At 47.0% G+C, this 22424-nt stretch overlaps 1 protein-coding gene and 1 non-coding gene across 2 annotated transcripts in view; both read left to right on the forward strand.

Annotated features, from left to right (window-relative positions):
* The window catches only part of CHST15 (carbohydrate sulfotransferase 15), a 54028-nt gene that overhangs the window by 25756 nt on the left and 5848 nt on the right, over window positions 1-22424 (forward strand). Inside the window, exons 2-6 of the mRNA XM_075352264.1 lie at window positions 14525-15087; window positions 16419-16758; window positions 18168-18314; window positions 18389-18545; window positions 20341-20497. Of these exons, the coding sequence (XP_075208379.1) occupies window positions 14740-15087; window positions 16419-16758; window positions 18168-18314; window positions 18389-18545; window positions 20341-20497 (1149 nt within the window). The 5' untranslated portion in view covers window positions 14525-14739. The remainder of the gene's footprint in view (window positions 1-14524; window positions 15088-16418; window positions 16759-18167; window positions 18315-18388; window positions 18546-20340; window positions 20498-22424) is intronic.
* On the forward strand, window positions 19451-19580 carry LOC142313596 (small nucleolar RNA SNORA35). Its single transcript, XR_012754583.1, has one exon. It is a non-coding gene; the product is annotated as a small nucleolar RNA SNORA35 (small nucleolar RNA).

The following is a 22424-nucleotide window of genomic DNA, read 5'->3' on the forward strand; positions in this document are numbered from 1 at the left end:
GGGGGGGTTCTTATCACTGGGGACATTTTTCATTTGGTATGTGTACAGAGAAACCGTGGTATGAGTCTATTAGTCTGTGAGAGATACTAGAATAAGCCTCATGCAATATGGTCCCTATTGTCCTTAACAGACCTCTTGGAATACCCCCCTCAAATGCAAAGTGCAAGGAGATTGGCACTCATAACTTGACGACAGTCTCTTGGGCACCGGTGCACTCGGCCGCTCTCTTCTTCCAAGGTGTGACTCCTTCACATGGAACACATGGAACAATTTCCTATACATGGAAATTCCATAAAGCAATTACCAGCAGCTCTGAAAGGCGTTTTTGTAGCGTTCTGAATGTTTTTCCTGCCGCCGGTTCCAGCTATGTTATTTTATTTCATAGGTTTGTGCTCACAAGACGTGAGAGGGTTCTTTGTATTCTCCGTTTATCTTCGCGATTGAAGTGTTTTCACAGTCGTCTTCTTCTTTGTCATGTGTAACTGAGCGGCTGCGTAGAAAGGTAGAAATCCAGTGTCCTGATCTCACCTCGGCACATGTCGTCTACTACCGAGCAGTAAGCGACATAAAAGAGAGAGCATACTGATGGGCATCGTCCTTCCGATTGATCTATAAATCTCCAAAATATTGTATACAGCCACTCCATGGTCATCCCAGTTTCTAGGGAAGGTGACCAGCATTGATGTTTCCATTATTGGACCCATGTGGGTAGTTTTGTTCTTAGATTCCTCAGCAAATAATCCTACTACCTGAGTATTGTATGTGTCCTTATACAATTGGGTATTTCTGATGGATAACCTCTCTGTGATACACCACATCCCCCTTAATCATAGATAAACGTAAGAAATTATATACCGTAACTACTGGTAAAAAGATTCATCAGAGAAAGTAACTTAACCCCAGTCTTCCGCAGTGTACATTTTGCAGAAAGTCAGTCTGTCCTTGAGAGACGTGGCTTCTTTGCTGCAATTCTTGAGATCAGGCCAGTCTCCATAAGTCTACGCTGCACCGTGCATTCAGATGCACTGGTGTTGATCCCGTACCTAAATACTCTTTAGGGGATGGTCCTGGCACTTGTTGGACTTTCTTGGTTCCCCTGAAACCCTCCCTCACAGCAATTGAACCTTTGAAGTTCTTGATTATCTGATAAATAGTAGATTTAGGGGCAATCTTTCAAGCAACAATGTCCTTTCCTGTAAAGCCCTATTGATGCAAAGCAATGATGACTGCCCTTGTTTACTTGGAAGTGGACATTGTTAAAAGTGTTGTCCACTTCTTTGACATTGATGGCCTATCCTTAGGATAGGTTTTCAATGTCTGACTGACCGAGGTCCCGGCGGCGGCAGCAGGTAGCAAAGGTAGAAATGTTCAGTTCCGGCCCTGCTCCATCTTCTGATAGCGTTCGGATGTGCAGTACCCAGCCACGACCGCTATCAGAACATGGAGCAGTGCTGCAGCTAAGTATTTCCGGCTGCCGCCTCTGGGACCAGAACAGCTGATGGATGGGGGTGTGGAGTGTTGTACCCCAGTCAATCAGACATTGATGACCTCTCCGAAGGATAGGCCGTCAAAGTAGCGGACAACCCCTTTAACAATGGTTACTTCCAAGGAAACAAGGGCAGTCATCATTGCTTTGCATCAACAGGGCTTTACAGGCAAGAAGATTGCCAATCAGACATCAATGACCTCTTCTAAGAATAGGCCATCAATATGAAAGTAGTGGACAACCACTTTAACAGCAACAGGCAATGATTTCAAGCACCACACCCCTTTTCGAGCAACCAGTCTGCTTTTATAACTCAATTAACATGACAGAGTGATATCAGCTGCCTTGTTCTTGTTAACCCCTTTTGTATCAGCGAATGAGAAGATTACAGAAATAATGGAATCGGGTCATTTTGTAGAAGAGCTGAAATTCAGTGGAAATATTTTTTTTTTTTTGTGATTAAAGGGAACCTGTCATCAGAAATTTCGCCCAAAAGCTAAAAGATTCCCCCTCTGCAGCTCCTGGGCTGCATTCTAGGAAGGTCCCTGTTATTATTGTGCCCCATGTGAGACCAAAATAAAGCCTTTATAAAGTTCTACCTTTTTGTATGCAGCTTCTGTAAATGTGTCACGGGGGCGGGCTCTCTGCCGTCCGTTATTCTGCCTCCTGGTCCTGTATGCCGCCCCCATCGCTCCTTTCCATATCTGATGCACCGCCCACTGCTCCAGCCATCCCCACGCATGCCCAGTGCCAGTCTCACAGGACTGAGCAGTGTGACCGCTGGTGACATGTGCGCAGGCAAGTGATTATGGGCGGGACTGTGACTGTTATCAGCAAGTACCCGCCCATAATCTCGTGAGCGCGCAAACCTCTCCAGCATTCACACTGAGCTCAGTGTAGATGCTAGACTGTATGGGCTGCTTCCAGGGATGACGTCCCTTTGTCATGTGATAGTATTTTGAACACGCCCCTATCACATGACAAAGGGACGTCATCCCTGGAAGCAGCCCATACAGTCTAGCATCTACACTGAGCTCAGTGTGAATGCTGGAGAGGTTTGCGCGCTCACGAGATTATGGCCGGGTACTTGCTGATAACAGTCACAGTCCCGCCCATAATCACTTGTCTGCGCACATGTCACCAGCGGTCACACTGCTCAGTCCTGTGAGACTGGCACTGGGCATGCGCGGGGATGGCTGGAGCAGTGGGCGGTGCATCAGATATGGAAAGGAGCGATGGGGGCGGCATACAGGACCAGGAGGCAGAATAACGGACGGCAGAGAGCCCGCCCCCGTGACACATTTACAGAAGCTGCATACAAAAAGGTAGAACTTTATAAAGGCTTTATTTTGGTCTCACATGGGGCACAATAATAACAGGGACCTTCCTAGAATGCAGCCCAGGAGCTGCAGAGGGGGAATCTTTTAGCTTTTGGGCGAAATTTCTGATGACAGGTTCCCTTTAAATACACTTTTATGGCAATGAATGACTATGATTGTTTGCAATTCATGTGATCACTCGTCATAACAATCTATAGTTAATCGAATTGGCACTATAAATCCTGTGTGTAAACCAAAATATGTCCAATTGCTTTTGACCATGACTGTATTGTGTCAGAGTGACTGTTGTAAAAGCTAAAGTCGCTTGGTGAACGTTAATAAATCGCAGTGGTCTTGTCATATAATAATGTCATGTGACTACTGGAGACAGGCTTGATATTGTAGGAATGACGCTGGTCCAGGCGTAAGGATATTTTTTATTTTTTGATGATAGTTTAACAGTAAGGCTGGAAACACACCTATGCGTGTAAAATCGGTCCGACTAGGCTGGAAAAAACTCGGCCAATTTTAGTTCACGTTAGGACCGATTGCAACGCAAGTGCAATGCTATTTTTGAATAATTTAATGATTTGGCTAGCGTGTGTAATGCGTGTGTAATGCGTGTGTAATGCGTGTGTGTTCCTTTTTTTTTCAGCAGCTGTCATCTGCCATTGAGCTCTGCTACATGGCCGCTGACAGCAGCCACAGACAGACCCATGTAGCAGAGCTGAATGGCCGCTGACAGCAGCCACAGACAGATCCATGTAGCAGAGCTGAATGGCCGCTGACAGCAGCCACAGACAGACCCATGTAGCAGAGCTGAATGGCCGCTGACAGCAGCCACAGACAGAGCCGCACGATCAGAATGAAGTCGGATGAACGTCACCCAACTTAATTGTCATCCCGCGGCTCTCTCTGTGTGACATGCCCTGATTTCGGTCACCGGTGAAGATCTCACCGGTGACCGCAAATCCCCTGAGTGACCGCAGTGAGCCGCGGGATCAGCGGTGCCGTCACTTTGGTTACCCGCGGCCATAGCAGAAGTCCTCCTGCTGAGAGCAGTGGCCGCGGGTAACCTGAGTGACGTCATCGCTGATAGCGCGACTCACTTCAGTCGCTGCGGGGAGCTCACAGAGAGTGGTCGTGGTCTGTGACCGCTCTCTGTCAGCTTCTGATGTAGTAGAGCTGACAGCGTCGAGGGACCTCTGTGGATTACGTCGGACATGGAAGGGTATTTGTGGACTTGAATAAAGTGGTGAAAGAGGTTGTTTCTTTTGTTATTTATTTCAAATAAAGAATTTTTTTGGTGTATGTCTTCATTTACTTTATCTTACAGGTTAATCATGGAAGGTATCTCGGGGAGACGCCTGCCATGATTAATCTAGGACTTAGTGGCAGCTATGGGCTGCTGCCATTAACTCCTTATTACCTCGATTGCCAACGCACCAGGGCAATTCAGGATGGCCGGGTGCAGTCCCGGGACTGTCGCATCTCATGGATGCGGCTATTCCGGCCGACTGCTGGCTGATATTGTTAGGGTGGGGGGCTCCCCATAACGTGGGGCTCCCCATCCTGAGAATACCAGCCTGCAGCCGTGTGGCGTTACCCTGGCTGGTATTAAAATTGGGGGGGACCGCACGTCGTTTTTTTTTTAATTATTTATTTATTTTTTTAACTGCATGATATAGACCCGCCCACCGGCAGCTGTGATTGGTTGCAGTGAGACAGCTGTCACTCATCGTGGGGGCGTGTCTGACTGCAACCAATCATAGGCGCCGGTGGGCGGGTAAAGCAGGGAATACGAGATTGAATAATGAGCGGCCGGCTTTTTCAAAAGAGGAGAAGCCGCCGAAGCAGTGTGAACGCCGTGCAGCGCCGCGCCAGTGATCGGGGATCAGTGAGTATGAGAGAGGTGGGGGGGGGATAGACCGACATGGAAAGAGAGAGAGAGAGAGAAACCGACAGAGAGAGAGACCGACCGACAGACCAACCTACAGAGAGAGAATAGAGACCGAGAGGGAGAGACCGACTGACATTAATCGCATGTTTCTCAAAACACTGGAAATGAGTGAGGTCTCACAATGTCATTCAATCTCTATAATTGACCGACATTGTGAGACCTCACTCATTTCCAGTGTGTTGAGAAACATGCGACTAATGTATTTAGAAAAACGAATGTCACTAGGATGGTGTGAGCGCCGGTCCGTGTCACATGCATTTTTTTCACGCTCCCATAGAGTTGCATTGGAGAGACTCTGCGAGAAACTTGCCAAAAAGAAGCTTGCTGCGATTTTTTCCTCAGTCCGATTTGGACTAAGAAAAAAAAAATCGCAGATGAGAGCTGATTCATTGAATAACATGTGTCCGAGTGCAATGTGAGAATTTCTCTCATTGCACTACTGCGAGAAACTCGCAAGTGAGAACCCGGCCTTAAAGGGGTTATCCACTACTACGACAACCCCTTCTGATTCCACATGTTTCCGTCAGGTTAAATGATAAAGCCTATACTCACCTCCGGTGCTGTTCAGGCTCGCAGTGCCAGGGCTCACGTTGGGCTGTGACGTCACGTGTGCCCCGTGACCAATCAGCATCGGCTTCTGTCTCCCCGCCTTCGGACCAAACGAGCAATCAATAGGAAGTGAACTCACTTCCTATTGATTAACTCTTTTGGTCCCAAGATGGGGAGACAGAAGTCGGTATTGATTGGATACGGGACTCACCTGATGTCACAACCTCAAGTGAGCCCCGACACCGTGAGCCTGGAGGTGAGTATAGGCTTTATTAAGTTACTTGAAGGAAACGTGGAATCAGAAGAAAAAGCCTTTTAGTGGACAGCCCCTTTAAGAATGGGGTGTGGAGTAGTGGGTAATTCCTTTTAAAGAGGTCCAATCATCCATTATTTTTATTTTTTTTATTTTTTTTTATATTGAACCGGACTCAGAATGTAATAGTGGTTGCAGAGCGAAATAAAACTTTTTTTTTTTTATTCACTTCTTTGCAAAGATATTACCGATCAAAATATTTGGCACCCTAGTACCCAAACAGAAAACAATGCACACCATAGAGCCAAAAAAGGCAACAAAAGGTAAAAAAAAGTTGTTTTTTACATAACATCAGGCTGCAGTGTTTTTAGTCAGAAGTAAAGAGAAGTTCAGGAAAAAAAGTGACAAAAACCTCTTAGAATTCGACTATGGAATATTGCAAAAAGTGATGGGTTGGGGAAGGGGTCCAGGCGTGGTGTGGATGAAAGCCGCCCCACTCACTGACCTCTCGACTCCGCACTGGTTCCCTCCTGTCTGAGAGTTTACGCAGTTGAATGGGGGCTTAGCAGAGACCCCCACCCTCAGCCCTATCACACAGAGGTGGTACATTTACCTTTGACTACAAGTATTTTTCTTGTATATACAAGTGCGCTCTTTACTACTGAGCCGCTCCGAGGGGAGTAGTAGTACTTTGTTCCCACCGCAGTCCACACAGTTTATTTTTGCTTTCTCACCCTGTGATTTCTGCAGTTAGTCTAAACACTTCCAACTTTTACCCACTTCTCAGCTATGTGTACATAGGAGGAGTGAGGTTATGACAGTTGTCACCATTAGTGTCTTCGCGGTTTTAGAAAGAGTGTCGTAATAGTGTTATAATGTACAAATCTAAGAACGTATATTACACGTCTTATTTGCCTTAAACATTTGTTCGCTCACCCTTTTTGTTTTAATCATTATTATGGTATTCCTCTTGTAAACACACAGTCTGAACTCTCAGCACTGATTGCCGTTACATGTTATTTATCAAAAATAATGGAAACACCCAGTTGTTGACACGGGGGTGTACGGATGGAACAGGGGCTCCTAGGCTGACCCTAAGACTGGGACCCCTGGGATGTCCCTTATCTTAAAAGTAGACTTGATGGTAGTCAGGATCGAGACTCCAACTTTGCCCTGTCTCCTGTTCAAACCCAGATATTACTTCCCCTGTTGTGAATGTCGTCTGTGTGGGTGCTGTTTTGGAGCTCCCTCTGGTGGCCAGGAATGGTAGTGGAGCTGAGTCTGAGCCTGTGACTCAGACAGGTGTCGGCGTTAATTGGGAATTAGGGAAGTCCTATTGCAGACAAGTCTGGTCTATATAGGAGATCACTTTTTGCCTTCCTGGTGCCGTTTATAATTGTATATTCCTCTGTCTCTGTTCCTGGCTTGGAGTTCTGTCCTTCCCTGTTTCCCTGAGCAAGACTTCTGCAGATAAGTTCTCAGTTTTTCCCTTGCTTCCTGGTTTACACCTTAGGGTGTTTGTTTTTCTTTGTATCTGTTTTCTTGCAGGTGAAGTTTGGTTTCTCTTGTGTTGTGAGCATGGAGGTTCCCCCTTTGCTAGCTCTCCTGCAGGAAAAGGGATTTTCTCCCTGTTTAACTTGATTATTTGCTCTTTTGTATTTTTGTGTTCTTTTTGGTATTTTGTTCTCCCATTATATACAGGAGTAGCTAATATAGTGGGGGTGAGGTCATTCGACCTCCAGGGCCATTTTTACTATCAGGATATTGGTATTTTTCCATAGGGATTTTGTACTGACTACAATCAGTTTCCTTTCCTTTACTTTGTATCAAGTTAGTTGGGCCTCACCTTTGCTAAATCTATTTTTCCTATCTGTGTATTGTGTTTTTCTACATCACCGTAATCTTTATATGTCGGGGGCTATCTACTCTCTTGGGGACTTCTCTGAGGCTAGGTAGATTTCCTCATTTCTTTCTGTGAGGCGTCGCTAGTTTCTCAGGCTGTGACGAAGCGCGAGGTTTTTAGGAACGCTACATGGCTACTTCTAGTGTGGTCTGATAGTTAGGGGATTGCGGTCAGCCCAGGTTCCAACTACTCCTGTTTTCTTGGTGTTTTTTCACCAATGGGAGTTTTTTGTAATCTTCCACGGTTACCGGATCATAACATCACCCCTCATCGGGCCGGAATCCCAGTAACCAAAATTCCACAAATTATCACAGACAAGGGTAAACGAAAACTGATGTACACTGTACTCAAACACAACAAAGGGACAGTACGTGAACTGGGGAGTAACGCAAAAGGGGTAGGAAATAAATACATAACTGGAGAACTCGCACACCACACTGAACCGCAACTTGAAGATCACCAGATAACTGGATAGCCACAAGACCAGGAAGCAAAAAGCTATATCCGGCAAACAGTCCCAAAATCCATAACCTTATAAAGGCTGGAGATGGTGATCAGCAACCTGAGCTCCTCCCAGCAGCTAATCACAGGCCAGCAGAAATTGACTCCCGCTGTACTGGAGAGCAGTGAAGCCAGAACCAGCTGACGACCATGACAGGCTGTGCAACTAAAGAATCCCAGGCAGCTTGTCGGACATTGCAGTGTGAACAGAGTCTGACGCTGCCATGACATCCAGCGAGTCCAGTGCAGAACACCGCACGACAGTTTATTCATACATTTCCAGGAGGAATAAAAAAGTAAATAATTATTTAGAAGGCAAATATTCTAAAACAGATATGTAAGTACAGTGTCCCAAGGAGATTTTCACTAACTTCGCCGACTGTCAAGGCGGCGTCAGGTACTGTTAATATTGCGGATTCTACCTCTCCACCTGAGAGATTCTCCGGTGTCTGGAAGCAACACAGGCAGACTCGGGCGTCAACCTGCTGTGTGCTGATTCATAGACAGGCTAGCAAGAGTTAATCTCTTGTCTGTTCTCTTTGGTCACATCTTGTGAAGAAGCCTATCACATCTGCTCCCTGTGTATGTATGTGTATATATATATATATATATATATATATATATATATATATATATAATATATATATAAATAATTATATATATATATATATATATATATATATATATATATTTATTTATTAGCTGAGGAGTTCTTCCTCCTATGCCAGCTATAGCTTCTCTTAGTTGGTCTGGTGTGGTGTGGTGTCCCAGACCTGTTGCTTTGTGCGGTTGTGGAGTTTATCCCAGTTGTCTTTTGTAGTTTCCTTCCTGCTCTTGTTTTCCTCCTGAATCTCTTATTGTCCTATCCCGTGTGTGTGTGTGTGTGTGTGTGTGTGTGTGTACAGTGTGTCAGAGTTTTGGTCTCCCTTGTCTGTCTTCGTCTGTGTTTAACATCACACCCTGGGCCTGTTCATCCCTGGGTGGAGGGAGAGGGGGGAAATCAGACTACGTTTGGTCAAGAGCAGGGCCAAGAACTTGATTCGGGCATTTCCACCATTAGGAGTATCCCTGAGATTAAAGACTATCTCTCGTTGTCTGACAAGTCCCATCTTGGCATAGAGATGAGCATTACATTTTATATGACTGCATGATTAGGCCAATTTGCCGTTGGCGTTTGCAGGAAAGATGGGAGACTCTGCTTCTAAGACCTGTACTGCTGCCGTACTATCACCCCACTTTTTTTAGTTTCGTCTTTTTTTCAGTTCTTTGCATATTTTTATTTAAAGATTAATTTAAGAAAATAGGAAAATAATTTCAATTATTTATGACTTAATCTGTAAATGCTAATTGATGATGACAGTAAACTTAATGCGTATGAGTTTTCAGCAGCAATATTCATAATTAATCGGTGCTGTGTGCTCATAGATTTACTCATCTTGTAAAAGACGTTCACCCCCCCCCCCCCAACACAAGAATTAAACGCCTCTCTTACAGCAATTGCTGGAAAGTTTTGCCCTCCTCCCTCTCGCAGAGTCCTGCGGGAGCACAAGAGCTGCGCTGTTGCAGTAATGACATGTATAGGCCGCTCCTTGGCTTCCTCACAGGGTGGGTTTGTTTTGCTCTCTGCGGCTGGAGACATATCTGAGGTTCACTTTCTTAGTGCAAGTGAATGTGTGCCAAGGAGTTAACTGTGGGAGTCAGTGACCTAATGCGAGCGCCCAGTCCTTCTCCAGGATGTGATGATCGGCTGACATTGACTCAACACTTTCTCCTCTATTCTCTCGCTGTGCTTGGAACAACTTGTACTGAACGTTTCGGGGCGCAAGTCGTTCTTTCCCCCATTAAAACCCGAATATCGGGCCAGAGGCGCTTACATACTTTGATCCTTTTAACAAGTTGTTGCTCTTGAGAAGAACTCAAACTTGACAACTCTCCCAGGTCATCAAGCGGTCTCTCGAGAAAGGAGGAGAAATTCCGGAAGGAGTCTCCACAGTAAAGGGAAGAGTGTATTTGGCAGAAGTAATTAGTCACTGACCGCTCTGTGGCGAGGAACACTTCCCTACTGCTGCTTCTGTTATTTTTTTTTTTTCCTTCTATCAAAATAACTTGCAAGTTCGTTTTACTTTACTCATTAGGGTGACTTGATACATTGAAGAAGGGGTAGAGAAACAACTAAAATATTTTAGGTATAAAAATATATACCCCCATCAGGATTCTCTAACTCCTTACCATCCAATGTCCACTTTTTATTCCATTATTAATTCAGTAGACAAGGGTTATCATTCTGTCCAGCTGCTACACCGGTGACTCTACCCAGTGCCAGTCATTGCACTGGTTGTTCATTCACTGAACTGCCCCACATCTTATCTTTGTGTAGCACCTTGTCTGCTCGCTACACTTTGCTAATCATTTTCTGTGTTTTAGTCCCTGCAGTTTTTTACCATTATCTATGGCAAAAGCGCAGGTACCTGCGGAAAATAAGTGACATGCTACTTCTTTTTTTGCTGCAGAAATTCTGCAGCAAAAGCTGTAGGAAAAAAAATGCAGTATGCGCACAGCATTTTGGATTTCCCATAGATTTATCTGGGGAAGGACTGCAGAAAGGTTAGGAATAAAAAACGCACCTTTTCTGCAGCAAAAACCGCGGCAAAAACTGCAGTGTGCGCACAAGGCCTAATGGACGCTAATCACGTTGTGCGGACTTTTATTATTGACTTCCATTAATACCATCCAACCAGATCTTACTCCTCTCCTTCTTCCTAATGTACATTTGCAGGACTAGAAAGAAATAAACTCACTGTTGAGTTCATTTGAGGAATAAACGGATTACAAAAAGGCACCTTCCCTAAGTCATATTGATTTGTGGGAAATGAAAAGCTCAACTACATCTCGCAGGCTCTGTTCAGCTACATCTCACAGGCTCTGCTCAGCTACACCTCGCAGTCTCAGCTCAGCTACATCTCGCAGTCTCAGCTCAGCTACATCTCGCAGTCTCAGCTCAGCTACATCTCGCAGTCTCAGCTCAGCTACATCATGCAGTCTCAGCTCAGCTACATCATGCAGTCTCAGCTCAGCTACATCATGCAGTCTCAGCTCTGCTACATCTTGCAGGCTCTGCTCACTTACATCTCGCAGTCTCTGCTCAGCTACATCTTGCAGGCTCTGCTCAGCTACATCTTGCAGGCTCTGCTCAGCTACATCTTGCAGGCTCTGCTCAGCTACATCTCGCAGGCTCTGCTCAGCTACATCTCGCAGGCTCTGCTGAGCTACATCTCGCAGGCTCTGCTCAGCTACATCTCGCAGTCTCAGCTGAGCTACATCTCGCAGGCGCTGCTCAGCTACATCACGCAGTCTCAGCTCTGCTAAATCTCGCAGGCTCTGCTCACTTACATCTCGCAGTCTCAGCTCAGCTACATCACGCAGTCTCTGCTCAGCTACATCACGCAGTCTCTGCTCAGCTACATCTTGCAGGCTCTGCTCAGCTACATCTTGCAGGCTCTGCTCAGCTACATCTTGCAGGCTCTGCTCAGCTACATCTTGCAGTCTCTGCTCAGCTACATCTCGCAGGCTCTGCTCAGCTACATCTCGCAGGCTCTGCTCAGCTACATCTCGCAGCCTCTGCTCAGCTACATCTCGCAGGCTCTGCTCAGCTACATCTCGCAGGCTCTGCTCAGCTACATCTCGCAGTCTCTGCTCAGCTACATCTTGCAGGCTCTGCTCAGCTACATCTCGCAGGCTCTGCTCAGCTACATCTCGCAGTGTCAGCTCGGCTACATCTCGCAGTCTCAGCTCAGCTACATCTCGCAGTCTCAGCTCAGCTACATCTTGCAGGCTCGGCTCTGCTACATCAGTACGAGCAAGGTGAATGGAAACTGATCTCTGGTAATTGTGAGCACGTCTGTCTGATTTCCCATTCTCTCTCTCCTCAGCGTAATTGGCATTGCTTTACTCCGTCTTACAACATTTCAGTCACTCCTTGCTGGGAGACATTTAATTAACTGGAATGGCACCTATTAAATAGCAGCAGGGCTAGTTAAATGATGAAAGGAGGAAAATTAAATAAGATTATGGCATTATTCTCGCCCCCCTGAGTAATGGGTTTCTGTAAATTACACAACTCCCAAAACACGTACCGTTGTTTGCCAACCGAGGAGGAATTAAGCCTTCGGAGCGGCGTGCGTGCGCTGGGAGCGTCACACGTGTGAGCGGGGATCGGGGACTGACAGCTCGGATTCCTTCTGGCTGACGAACCGTCTGTGAGCGGATCTCTTAAATACAGCTTTTCATTGTGATTTCATGCATGCTGCCAGCACTCTGAAATATTCATGCGCTCCGTGCTGCCGGAGTCTCACCCCCAGTCAGAGCCGGGCCTGGATCTGCTTTCTGTCCTACTGTGAGGAGCTTCATCCTTTTTGTTTTTCATCCTTTTACTACAGTGCTGTAAAGCAAGGCATCGTATGATGTGTTAAGGCAAATAAATAATGCAAAAATATCAAAACCGATGATGTGATGATATCAACAGTTACGCTTTATCGGATGATGATCTGCATTAATCAACTTCTTTTTTTTTTTCTACCACACATGACTTTACTTTTCAGATCTATATTACAGCAATAAAGGGGCTGTCCACCTCTAGGGACTTTGTTTCCCACTTAAAGGGTTATTCCCATCTCCAAGATCCTATCCCAATATGTAGTAGGTATAATAATAATAATAATAACAGCAAATTCCATCAGTTAGAAATGTTCTGATTCACTGTGTCACTTACCTCATGTGCAGGGCATTGCAGGCCCTTGGGTATCCATGGTTATGACCACGAGCAACTAACTATGGCTGGAGTCACACGAGTAGCATCTGATGCAATATACTAATGACCCTCAGCTCAGGCTCTGCTCCGAGTGTGGGCCGAGTGTCATGTGACTTTGATCCGATCCTGCGATATGGTCACAGCTGCGGAGGAGAGGGCAGGAGTGATCTCTCCATCTCCTCCATTGTCAGCCTGTGCGAATATCGCATTGCCATCGGAGGTCATCTGATTGCAGTCCGGTGTTTAACACTAGAACTACTGGACTCGTGACACCTATATAGAAATACATAGTGCAAAGTAGTCAAAATGACTACCTCAGTAGTTCTAGTGTTAACTCGCACCCATAGACTTGTATGGGTGCAAGTGATAAGAGACTCGCAGACAATCGTAGCATGCTGCAATTTTTTCCTCAGTCCGATTACAGCTGAGGAAAAACTCGCAGATGTGAAGTGCAGCATTGTCTTACATAGGGCCGAGTGCAATGCGAGATTGTCTCTCATATTGCACTTGTGCGAGTCATACGCGAGTGTGACTATCTGCATACCATGCTGTAACCATGGCTACGTAAGGTCCTGCAATGCCCTGCACATGAGATAAACGACATAGTGAATTAGAACTATACTACATTACTAATTGGAGGTATTTGCTAATATTAATAATAATAATAATAATATCATACCTACTACATATTAGAATAGGATCTTGGAGATTGGATCATATATTTGGGCTAAAAATAGTTTTTACATTTGGGTTTCTTTAAAAAGTGGACAACACCTTTTGAAGGTGCAATTATCAATTCATACCATGAATCTGGTCCATGGACACCCATTTCCACCAAAGTGATGACTGCGCATGTGCAGCTGTGCAATATTATAGATGAGAAGTGCTGAAAACCTACCAAGATCATGAAGTTAACACTGTACTGATCACATGGGATATCTAGGATCGGAGGATCTAACTGGGTTTTAAAAAAAAAACCCAAAAAACAAAAACCCCGGTCCGGGATCGGAATTGATCTTGAATATATGGCCAAACGCCGGTCCCCATATAAGTCTATGGGGACCCAAATCAGGCGCTTAAAAATTGTGGTAGAAGGGATAGGGGCATTAGAGCAAGCGCGCTATACTTACCGAGTCTCCGATGCGGCTGTAACTGCTTGCGGGACCGCTACCGCAGCCGCTCATTAGCTTCATGCATATGCACTGCTTCCCCTGCCCATCGGCAGTCCCGCGTCTCTGTTTAGAGTCAGATGCTCCCCCAGCCTGTGTGACAGCCTGTCTGACTGCAATCCATCAGAGGCACTGTCTGGCATAGGTTCCTCCCTATTTTATGATACCCAGCACAGATAAAGCATACAGTTACAGGCTGCAGCCCCCAGCCGTGCACTTATCTTGGCTGTGTATCAAAATAAGTGGAAATGCGTGCGGCTATTTAAAATTGGGGTGCAGTCCCTCTAAATTTTGATACCTATCCATGATAAATCCATAAAAAACGAAGCAAAAACACAAGTTTTTTTTAAACTGCCAAGAGATCAGGTATGGCTGCAGAAAAAAAAAACAAAAAAACGCAGCGTGTGAACATAGCCATAGGCCCTGATTCCTGAAAGTGTTTTTCGGGCATAAAACATTTAGAAAAGTCACAACTTAACGGGTCTGATCTGCAAAAGGGAGAAGTACAGTATGTGCCCAAATTCCCTGACACCCTGACACCACTGACCACCGTATTTTTTTTCCCTCCTCATTTTAGGGCATTTAAACATTGGGAATGATGAAGAGCCCTGGGACGTCTAATCACGTCTATCGTCCTCCGTCCTTCTGCACAGATGACCGGCCTGAAGATACCTGCCATGTCCTCACATTGTCATCACTGATTTCAGGAGCCGCCGCCATGTCAGGAGAGGTTCATGCAGCAATGTGGACTTGGCAGTGACTTATGCTACGTCCTAACGCTCCACCAGAGGGATGCCACCGCCCAGGAGCAGCACATGGAGCTTCTGGAGGAGATTTGGGAGAAGAACCTTGTGCAGTTTGCTTGTGGCGTTCATTATCACCGTATTGGTGGTTGCGTCGTATACGCTTTCCGGAGGCCGGTCAGACCTGATCCATGCGCTCTCTGCTTCCTTCTCAAGAGACATTGCTTTCACTGCCAACCAATCTGGAACCGAAAGACCAAAGGAGACCATGCAATCCATTAAGGGCTGTAACTACAGAAGCCCTCAGGTGGAGAACTCCTATCTGGATAAAGGGGAAATCCAACTGACATCACGGCGAATCCCAACCATAACGGAGCTGGAGCAATATGAGCCTCATGTAAGTGTCATGGAGGAGTCCTCCAACCAGAGCGGCCACATGTTGCTCTGCTGCCCGACGCCACGTGTTGCTCTGCTGCCAGACGCCCCGTGTTGCTCTGCTGCCAGACGCCCCGTGTTGCTCTGCTGCCAGACGCCCCGTGTTGCTCTGCTGCCAGACGCCCCGTGTTGCTCTGCTGCCAGACGCCCCGTGTTGCTCTGCGGCCAGACGCCCCGTGTTGCTCTGCTGCCAGACGCCCCGTGTTGCTCTGCTGCCAGACGCCCCGTGTTGCTCTGCTGCCAGACGCCCCGTGTTGCTCTGCTGCCAGAAGCCGCGTGTTGCTCTCTGCCAGACGCCCCGTGTTGCTCTGCTGCCAGACGCCCCGTGTTGCTCTGCTGCCAGACGCCCCGTGTTGCTCTCTGCCAGACGCCCCGTGTTGCTCTCTGCCAGACGCCCCGTGTTGCTCTGCTGCCAGACGCCCCGTGTTGCTCTGCTGCCAGACGCCCCGTGTTGCTCTGCTGCCAGACGCCCCGTGTTGCTCTGCTGCCAGACGCCCCGTGTTGCTCTGCTGCCAGACGCCCCGTGTTGCTCTGCTGCCAGACGCCCCGTGTTGCTCTGCTGCCAGACGCCCCGTGTTGCTCTGCTGCCAGACGCCCCGTGTTGCTCTGCTGCCAGACGCCCCGTGTTGCTCTGCTGCCAGACGCCCCGTGTTGCTCTGCTGCCAGACGCCCCGTGTTGCTCTGCTGCCAGACGCCCCGTGTTGCTCTGCTGCCAGACGCCCCGTGTTGCTCTGCTGCCAGACGCCCCGTGTTGCTCTGCTGCCAGACGCCCCGTGTTGCTCTGCTGCCAGACGCCCCGTGTTGCTCTGCTGCCAGACGCCCCGTGTTGCTCTGCTGCCAGACGCCCCGTGTTGCTCTGCTGCCAGACGCCCCGTGTTGCTCTGCTGCCAGACGCCCCGTGTTGCTCTGCTGCCAGACGCCGCTTGGTGCTCGGCTTCCAGACGCCCCGTGTTGCGCGGCTGCCAGACGCCGCGTGGTGCTCGGCTTCCAGACGCCGCGTGTTGCTCTGCTGCCAGACGGCGCGTGGTGCTCGGCTTCCAGACGCCGCGTGTTGCTCGGCTTCCAGACGCCGCGTGTTGCTCTGCTGCCAGACGCCGCGTGGTGCTCGGCTGCCAGACGCTACACGTAATCTAGCGGAGTTCTTAGTCAGATATGTTTATTGCTACATTAATAGTTAGATTTTGATGTGAGGATTTTAGAAAAGTTGTAGAAGTGTAATGGTGACCACAACTTTAGAAACTTTTAGAATTGGTTAGATATTCGTGATCATGTTTTTTTGCTTTCTCCCTTCAGCTGTTCTCAGTGATCCCGCATCAGTTCCTCCGCTCGTGCCGCAGTCCTTGCTGGTATCAAAGCCACAGTGGAAATGCCAGCAGCGATCCCTATGGGACCAACGCCTATTCTTTATACGCCAAACGCTTGCACAACATATTTGAGGACATGAAGCGGAGGTTCTGGTTGCAGCTTACAGTAAAGCAAGGACGTTACTACAGGCTGCGGTGTTTGCCTCACTTTTACATTATCGGGCAGCCCAAGTGCGGCACCACTGACCTGTACGACCGCCTGCGCCTCCACCCGAACGTCCACTTCTCCGTCATCAAGGAGCCGCACTGGTGGACACGAAAACGCTTCGGTGAGATAAATATATTGAGAAAATGTGTCACCATCTCATAACAGATAAGTTTCCTGACACAAAGGTTGTGAACTTGCGCTCAGTTTTCCTAGAAGACTAAAGAGGAAGAAAAAGTTATGTCATATTTTCACTGTTGACAACAAGTGATGGGTAAATGCTTGATTGCTCGTTCCTCAATTTGAGCCGGTCAGACACTCGGACAACCTCATCACAAGTAACGATAATTATGGATAGTCAATAATTGGGCAGTTCTGGTCTGCGTCAAGAGACAGTCAGCCATAAACAGAGCATTTCTTGTTGGAGAGAGAATATATTTTTGTCACACTATGTCCGAGAACGTTGTTCTGTCCCTCAGGAGAACGGAGAGAGAAGGAGACTGGCTCTCCTTGGGGTGCCTGAACACATCAGTAGCGCCGGCATCTCTGCGGAGATGCCGACTTACCATCCTGGCTGGGTCGCGTCCTCCCCCGCTGCCGCGTGGCCATCCACATGCTCTACTGCCACCTTCCCATCCCGGGCCCTGTACATGCTACACAGGGTTCCCAAGAGTGCACCTAAGATGCGCGCGCTCACACACCGACCCTCCTCGTAAAGGGACGATGTTCCATTTCCAGGAAATGCCTCTCAGGCTATGGCTGAGAGGCACTGTATATTTAAGGCTGCCTCCCATTAGGGGAGGTGCCTGTGCTGTGCCTCTAGTTAATTAGTTAGTCAGTCTCTAGTCTGCTAGCTAGTTGTCTTGTTAACCCTATGTCCCTCCAGGACCTGCCAACCCATACTTGTGCACCCTTGCAGCGCCCACCATTCCTGCCTGTCTAGCTTGCTTCAGTCACCCCACCTGTACCCGTCTATTTCTGAATACGTCACCTGTCCTGGGGGTTAGCTGCCACAGTGGTTCCTGGTGTCCACCTCACGGTGTGCGCTTAGTCAAGCCCCTTCCACTAAGGGGTAAGTCCGGGGTCCCCCTGTGGCCCAGTGGGTACACTAATCCTGCTCGCTGCCCCTACACTGGCCGTGAGCGTCACGACATCATGCAGTGAAGCAAGCCTGTGTTTTGTGGTGGTCACTTCACAGACAAAACATCCGAGCACTTGCAATACTCGGCCTAGCTCTGCGAGTACTCGAGCGGTGGGAGTTCCTCTGAGACCCTTGTACTTTGGGAGATGGAGGTTCCCAGAAGGTAGAGACTTGTGTGACATTAAGAATATATTTTCCACTTACCATCCATATTGTAAATGAGATTACACTTTTTATTATGTCCTTCAGGAATGGACCCATCTGACATGGTGACTATGTTCTCCGTGTAGATCCAGAGGAGACGTCTCACTCATTGTTGATAGGACCCCATATGTTTAATTCTCTGGCTGTATATAATAGCAATGACTTATCACATATTTTCTGTTTTTAAGGAATTGTGAGATTAAAGGAGCCTTTCCACAAACCATACCCAGTAGAAGATTACCTGGACCTTTTTGATATGGCAGCCCAAAAAATCCAGGATTTTCACAGTGAAGATATGCTGTCCGAGTCGGGTCCAATGGATCAGATCCTCACAGGTAGGGAAGGGGCTGCAGAAGAGCCGGCACAATGTGATACCTCAATAATGATATTTACATCCTTCTACATAAAGGAGAAGCCAGCGCGTCCACCATGTGGGACAACAGTGCCTGGTCTTACTTCTATGACAACGTCACCAACACGGAGCCCCCGGTGCTCATCCAGGACTTCATCCACGCCTTCCAGCCAAGGGCCAAGTTCATCGTCATCCTGCGGGACCCTGTGGAGAGGTATCTAGTCCAGAGTGTGACATTGTGCTATCATACGAGCGATTCTTCTTCATAAACCTCTCGGCAACACTGGTGCCTTCATGACGGGCACCGCTATGTTCATGGCCACCATGAGATATTTCTGTGTTCACCCAATTGTAGGATGTTTGTGTGTTAAAGGGTAGGTGATAAATGGATTGATTTTTGGACAACCCTTTTAACTCACAACTATCTGATGCTTATTAAAGGGATATTCTGGTCTAAGGTAGGCAAATTACCACCTGTGAAAATAGGTGGGTCTGACTTCTGGGACCCCATGGATTTGAGACCTTGTTCTCCTGTGACTATAAACCTGTTGCCAGGAGGAGTTGTATTGGACGGCCCATCACACATGCGCCCGGCCCAGCGGTGGGACCCAGATTGATCTGACAGTTCTAAGTTGTTTAGACCGGAATAAACCTTTAATACCTGAGGTATTCTCTCATACAAAGGAATTAAGACCTGTCAGCACCAGACAACAATCTGCTCGCTGATGGTTTCCACATTGCAATCGCATTGATTGAACAGAAATATAAACATGTTTGTATTACAGATCTGTTTTCCTTTATTTTTTTTCCATATCTGAATGCATATATATTTATATTAATTTCTTTACATTCTCGATATCACCTCTCACTAGTTAAAGCGAATCTGTCAGTAGGTTTTTGCTATGTAATCTGAAAGCAGCATGATGTAGGAGCAGAAACCCTGATTCCAGCGATGTGTCACTTACTGAGCTGTGTCCTGTTTCAATAAATCAGTGTTTTATCAGCAGGAGATTATCACTACAGGACTAGGTGTCTCGTGCCTCCTGGTCAACTTGTCCTGTGTGCCTCACCTCTACACTGATTAGCAGATTTCTGCCTATATACAGTATACATAGAAAGCTGCCATTGCACTGTCTCCTTAGTCTTTACCTTTGCTTTGGGGGTCTCATTCCAATGCTAGAACAAATCCCTTCCTGCAGAAAGGCAGGGCCCTGCAGTGACTTGTCCTTGCCGATGGTTGGGTACAAATGTGTGATCAGTGCTCTGTATGTGGATGACGCAAACCTCAGCCTGCAGTGAAAAAAAAAAAAGTTGCCAATCAGTGGTGTGTGTGGGATAATACACAGCTCAGCATTCCGAGCTCTGCTAGATCTGCATCAGAGAAAACTGTGATTGTATCACAATGTCTAGACCCAGTAATTTAAGTGACACATCACTGGAATCAGGATCTCTGCCCCTGCATCATGCTGCTGAGAGATTCCTTTTAATTTGAAAGACAGAAATCTAAATTCTGCTTAGATGAATAATCGTTGCCAAACAATAAACGTCCATGTTTGTTTCTAAACACAACTGACTGCCAAACTTTATCCTTTTCTTCTGAGGTCATCACACTGCAGTTATCAGTGCTGCAAATCATTAGTTGTTTTTGTTTTTTTGCTTAATTTTACCTTTTTTTGTTGTTTTCTGGTCATAAACCTTTGTATAGATAAAGCTATTTAGTCCTTATGTGCCGTATCCAAGGTCTCCGCTGCTTCTTCTAAACTTGGGCAGATGCGTATAAAAAAAAAATCCAAATTTTATCCCAAAAAAAAAAAGGTCAATTTTCCATCTATACGATCATCCTTTTTATATAAGGTCCAATGCTGTTTGCTTTCTCAGTGCATATATAAAATATACGGCTGATCCGGATGTTTTTTCTGCACCGCCATGCTTAGATTGTGTGAACGTAGCCTTATAGCAAGGTGCGAATGTTTCTCTGATTGCCGTTGATTGGGACTCTCTCCTCGCAGGCTTTATTCTGATTATTTGTACTTCGCTATTGCAAACAAGTCGGCGGAGGATTTCAATGACAAAGTGAACGAGTCTCTGCAGATGTTGGAGAGCTGCCTGCAAGCGTCCTCCCTGCGCTCCTGTGCCTACAATACCACCTTCAGCAACACGCTGCCGGTATGTGCTGCCCCCCCCGGGGACCCTCTGTGTACACAGCCAAGGCCAGCGACATCTGTTGTAATCAGTCCCCGGGGAACATGACACATCTGCCACTGCTGCCAGCCACACAGCGGAGCAGGGATATTCCCTGGCTGGGTATACAATGGTTAATTATGATATTTCATTAGTATGAGAACTGATCTCTGCAGTTTGAGAATGTTTGGAGATTAGACTGTTCTCACCAGCATTGTTGTAATGGATCCAGTTCTGCTTTTGCTGGATCCGGCCGAGCTATTTGCCACGTATTGGGGGCAGCCACAGGGTGCTGGTTGGCCACGTGAGAGGCCAAGGGGGTCTAAACCTCTCATCCAGTACCTTGCTCTGTGCCAGAAAAAGACAAAGCCCAAATCAGATGCGGACGTTACTTTTCCTCTTGGAGAAGACTCCTCTTTGGCAAAATATCCTAATGCTAAATTCATCTGGAAAGCGCCCAGATGCGGCACCGATGGCATTATTATACAGTTTTTCATGTTTTATCCATTCAAATTTATTCGTTTGGATTGAATCATTGAATTAAACCAAAATCGAAAATGTCTCCATTTTTTTTTTGCAGAACTGGGTATATTAAAAGGGCCATTTATCAGTACGGATAGGACATGTGCATGAAAGACTGATTTGTGGATGAGGCCTAAGTCATGTGGTATTGGATCATTGCAATCACAAAATAACCTTTCCTTTAGGCCCCCTTCACACGTCCATGAAAAACGTTTGTGTTTTGCACGGCCGTATTGAAGGTGCATATGGCCCTCCGTGTGCCATGATTTTGGCACATTAGTGTTCACCGTGTGCTATCCATGATAGCACACAGAGAGCAGGTAGTTTTTACTCACCTGTCTCCGCTGCTGTCTCCGTCTCTGCTGCTTTTGGGTCCACGGTACAGTGAATATTCATGAGCATAATGAGTGGGCTCGGAAGCAAGTGACAGCAGCGCTGGAGACAGGTGAGTATAGAAAATCATTATATTTCAAACACACGTGTTTTCTCTGGTACATGTCATATTGATGTCACACGGAGCACATCAGTGTGCGGGCCGTGTGACATCAGTGCTGAACACAGGGACACGGGTGTGCTCCATCCGGACACACGATCCTTGTGAAAACACTCAAATGTGCGCAGACCCATTGATTGTCCATGTTTCCGGTATGTATGAAAAAGAACGTCATATGTAACGGAATCACTGATGTTTGAAGGGCACCTTAAAGGGAACCTGTCAGGTCCCCTCTTTCCTCCAACCCAGCAGCATTCACATCTGCATGTCCAAATTCCCTTCCTAACCAGCCTTATATAACATCATTCTCTAAAATCAAACTTTAAAAAAAAGCATGTAGTACCTCCATTTTTCGTATACTAATCAGGCCTGTGACTAGTCGCAGGGGTGTTAGTTCCCCAGACTAGTCGTCCCTTTTTCTGTGTTATCACACCCCTGTGGGAGTGATCCTTGATTTCCAAGAGGCGGTGTCATCAAAGCTTTTGGAAATCTTGCGCATGTGCACGGGTCATGTTTTCAGCGTCAGTTCACCTGAGAAGCCGGGTATACATGTCTGGCTTCAGAGAGGTGCACTGTACATAATCAGAAACACAGAAGGTGGACGCCTCGCTTAAGCCAGGATGTGTTCCCCCGGGTTCTCAGGTGCTGACGCTACTGAAATGAGCTACGCGTATGCACAAGATTTCCAGAAACTGCGATGATGCTAGCTCCTGGAAATCATTATATCACCCCCACAGGGGCATGATAACATGGAAAGAGGGCCAACTAGTCTAGGGAAACCACGCCCCTATGACTAGTTAAGTTCAGTGCGCCTCGCTGAAGCCAGACATGTACCCCCTGGCTTCTAAGGTGCTCATACGCTACTGAAATGAGCCGTGTGCATGCACAAGATTTCCA

This window comes from Anomaloglossus baeobatrachus, chromosome 5 (assembly GCF_048569485.1).
Source record: "Anomaloglossus baeobatrachus isolate aAnoBae1 chromosome 5, aAnoBae1.hap1, whole genome shotgun sequence".
Classification (NCBI taxonomy): Eukaryota; Metazoa; Chordata; class Amphibia; order Anura; family Aromobatidae; genus Anomaloglossus; species Anomaloglossus baeobatrachus.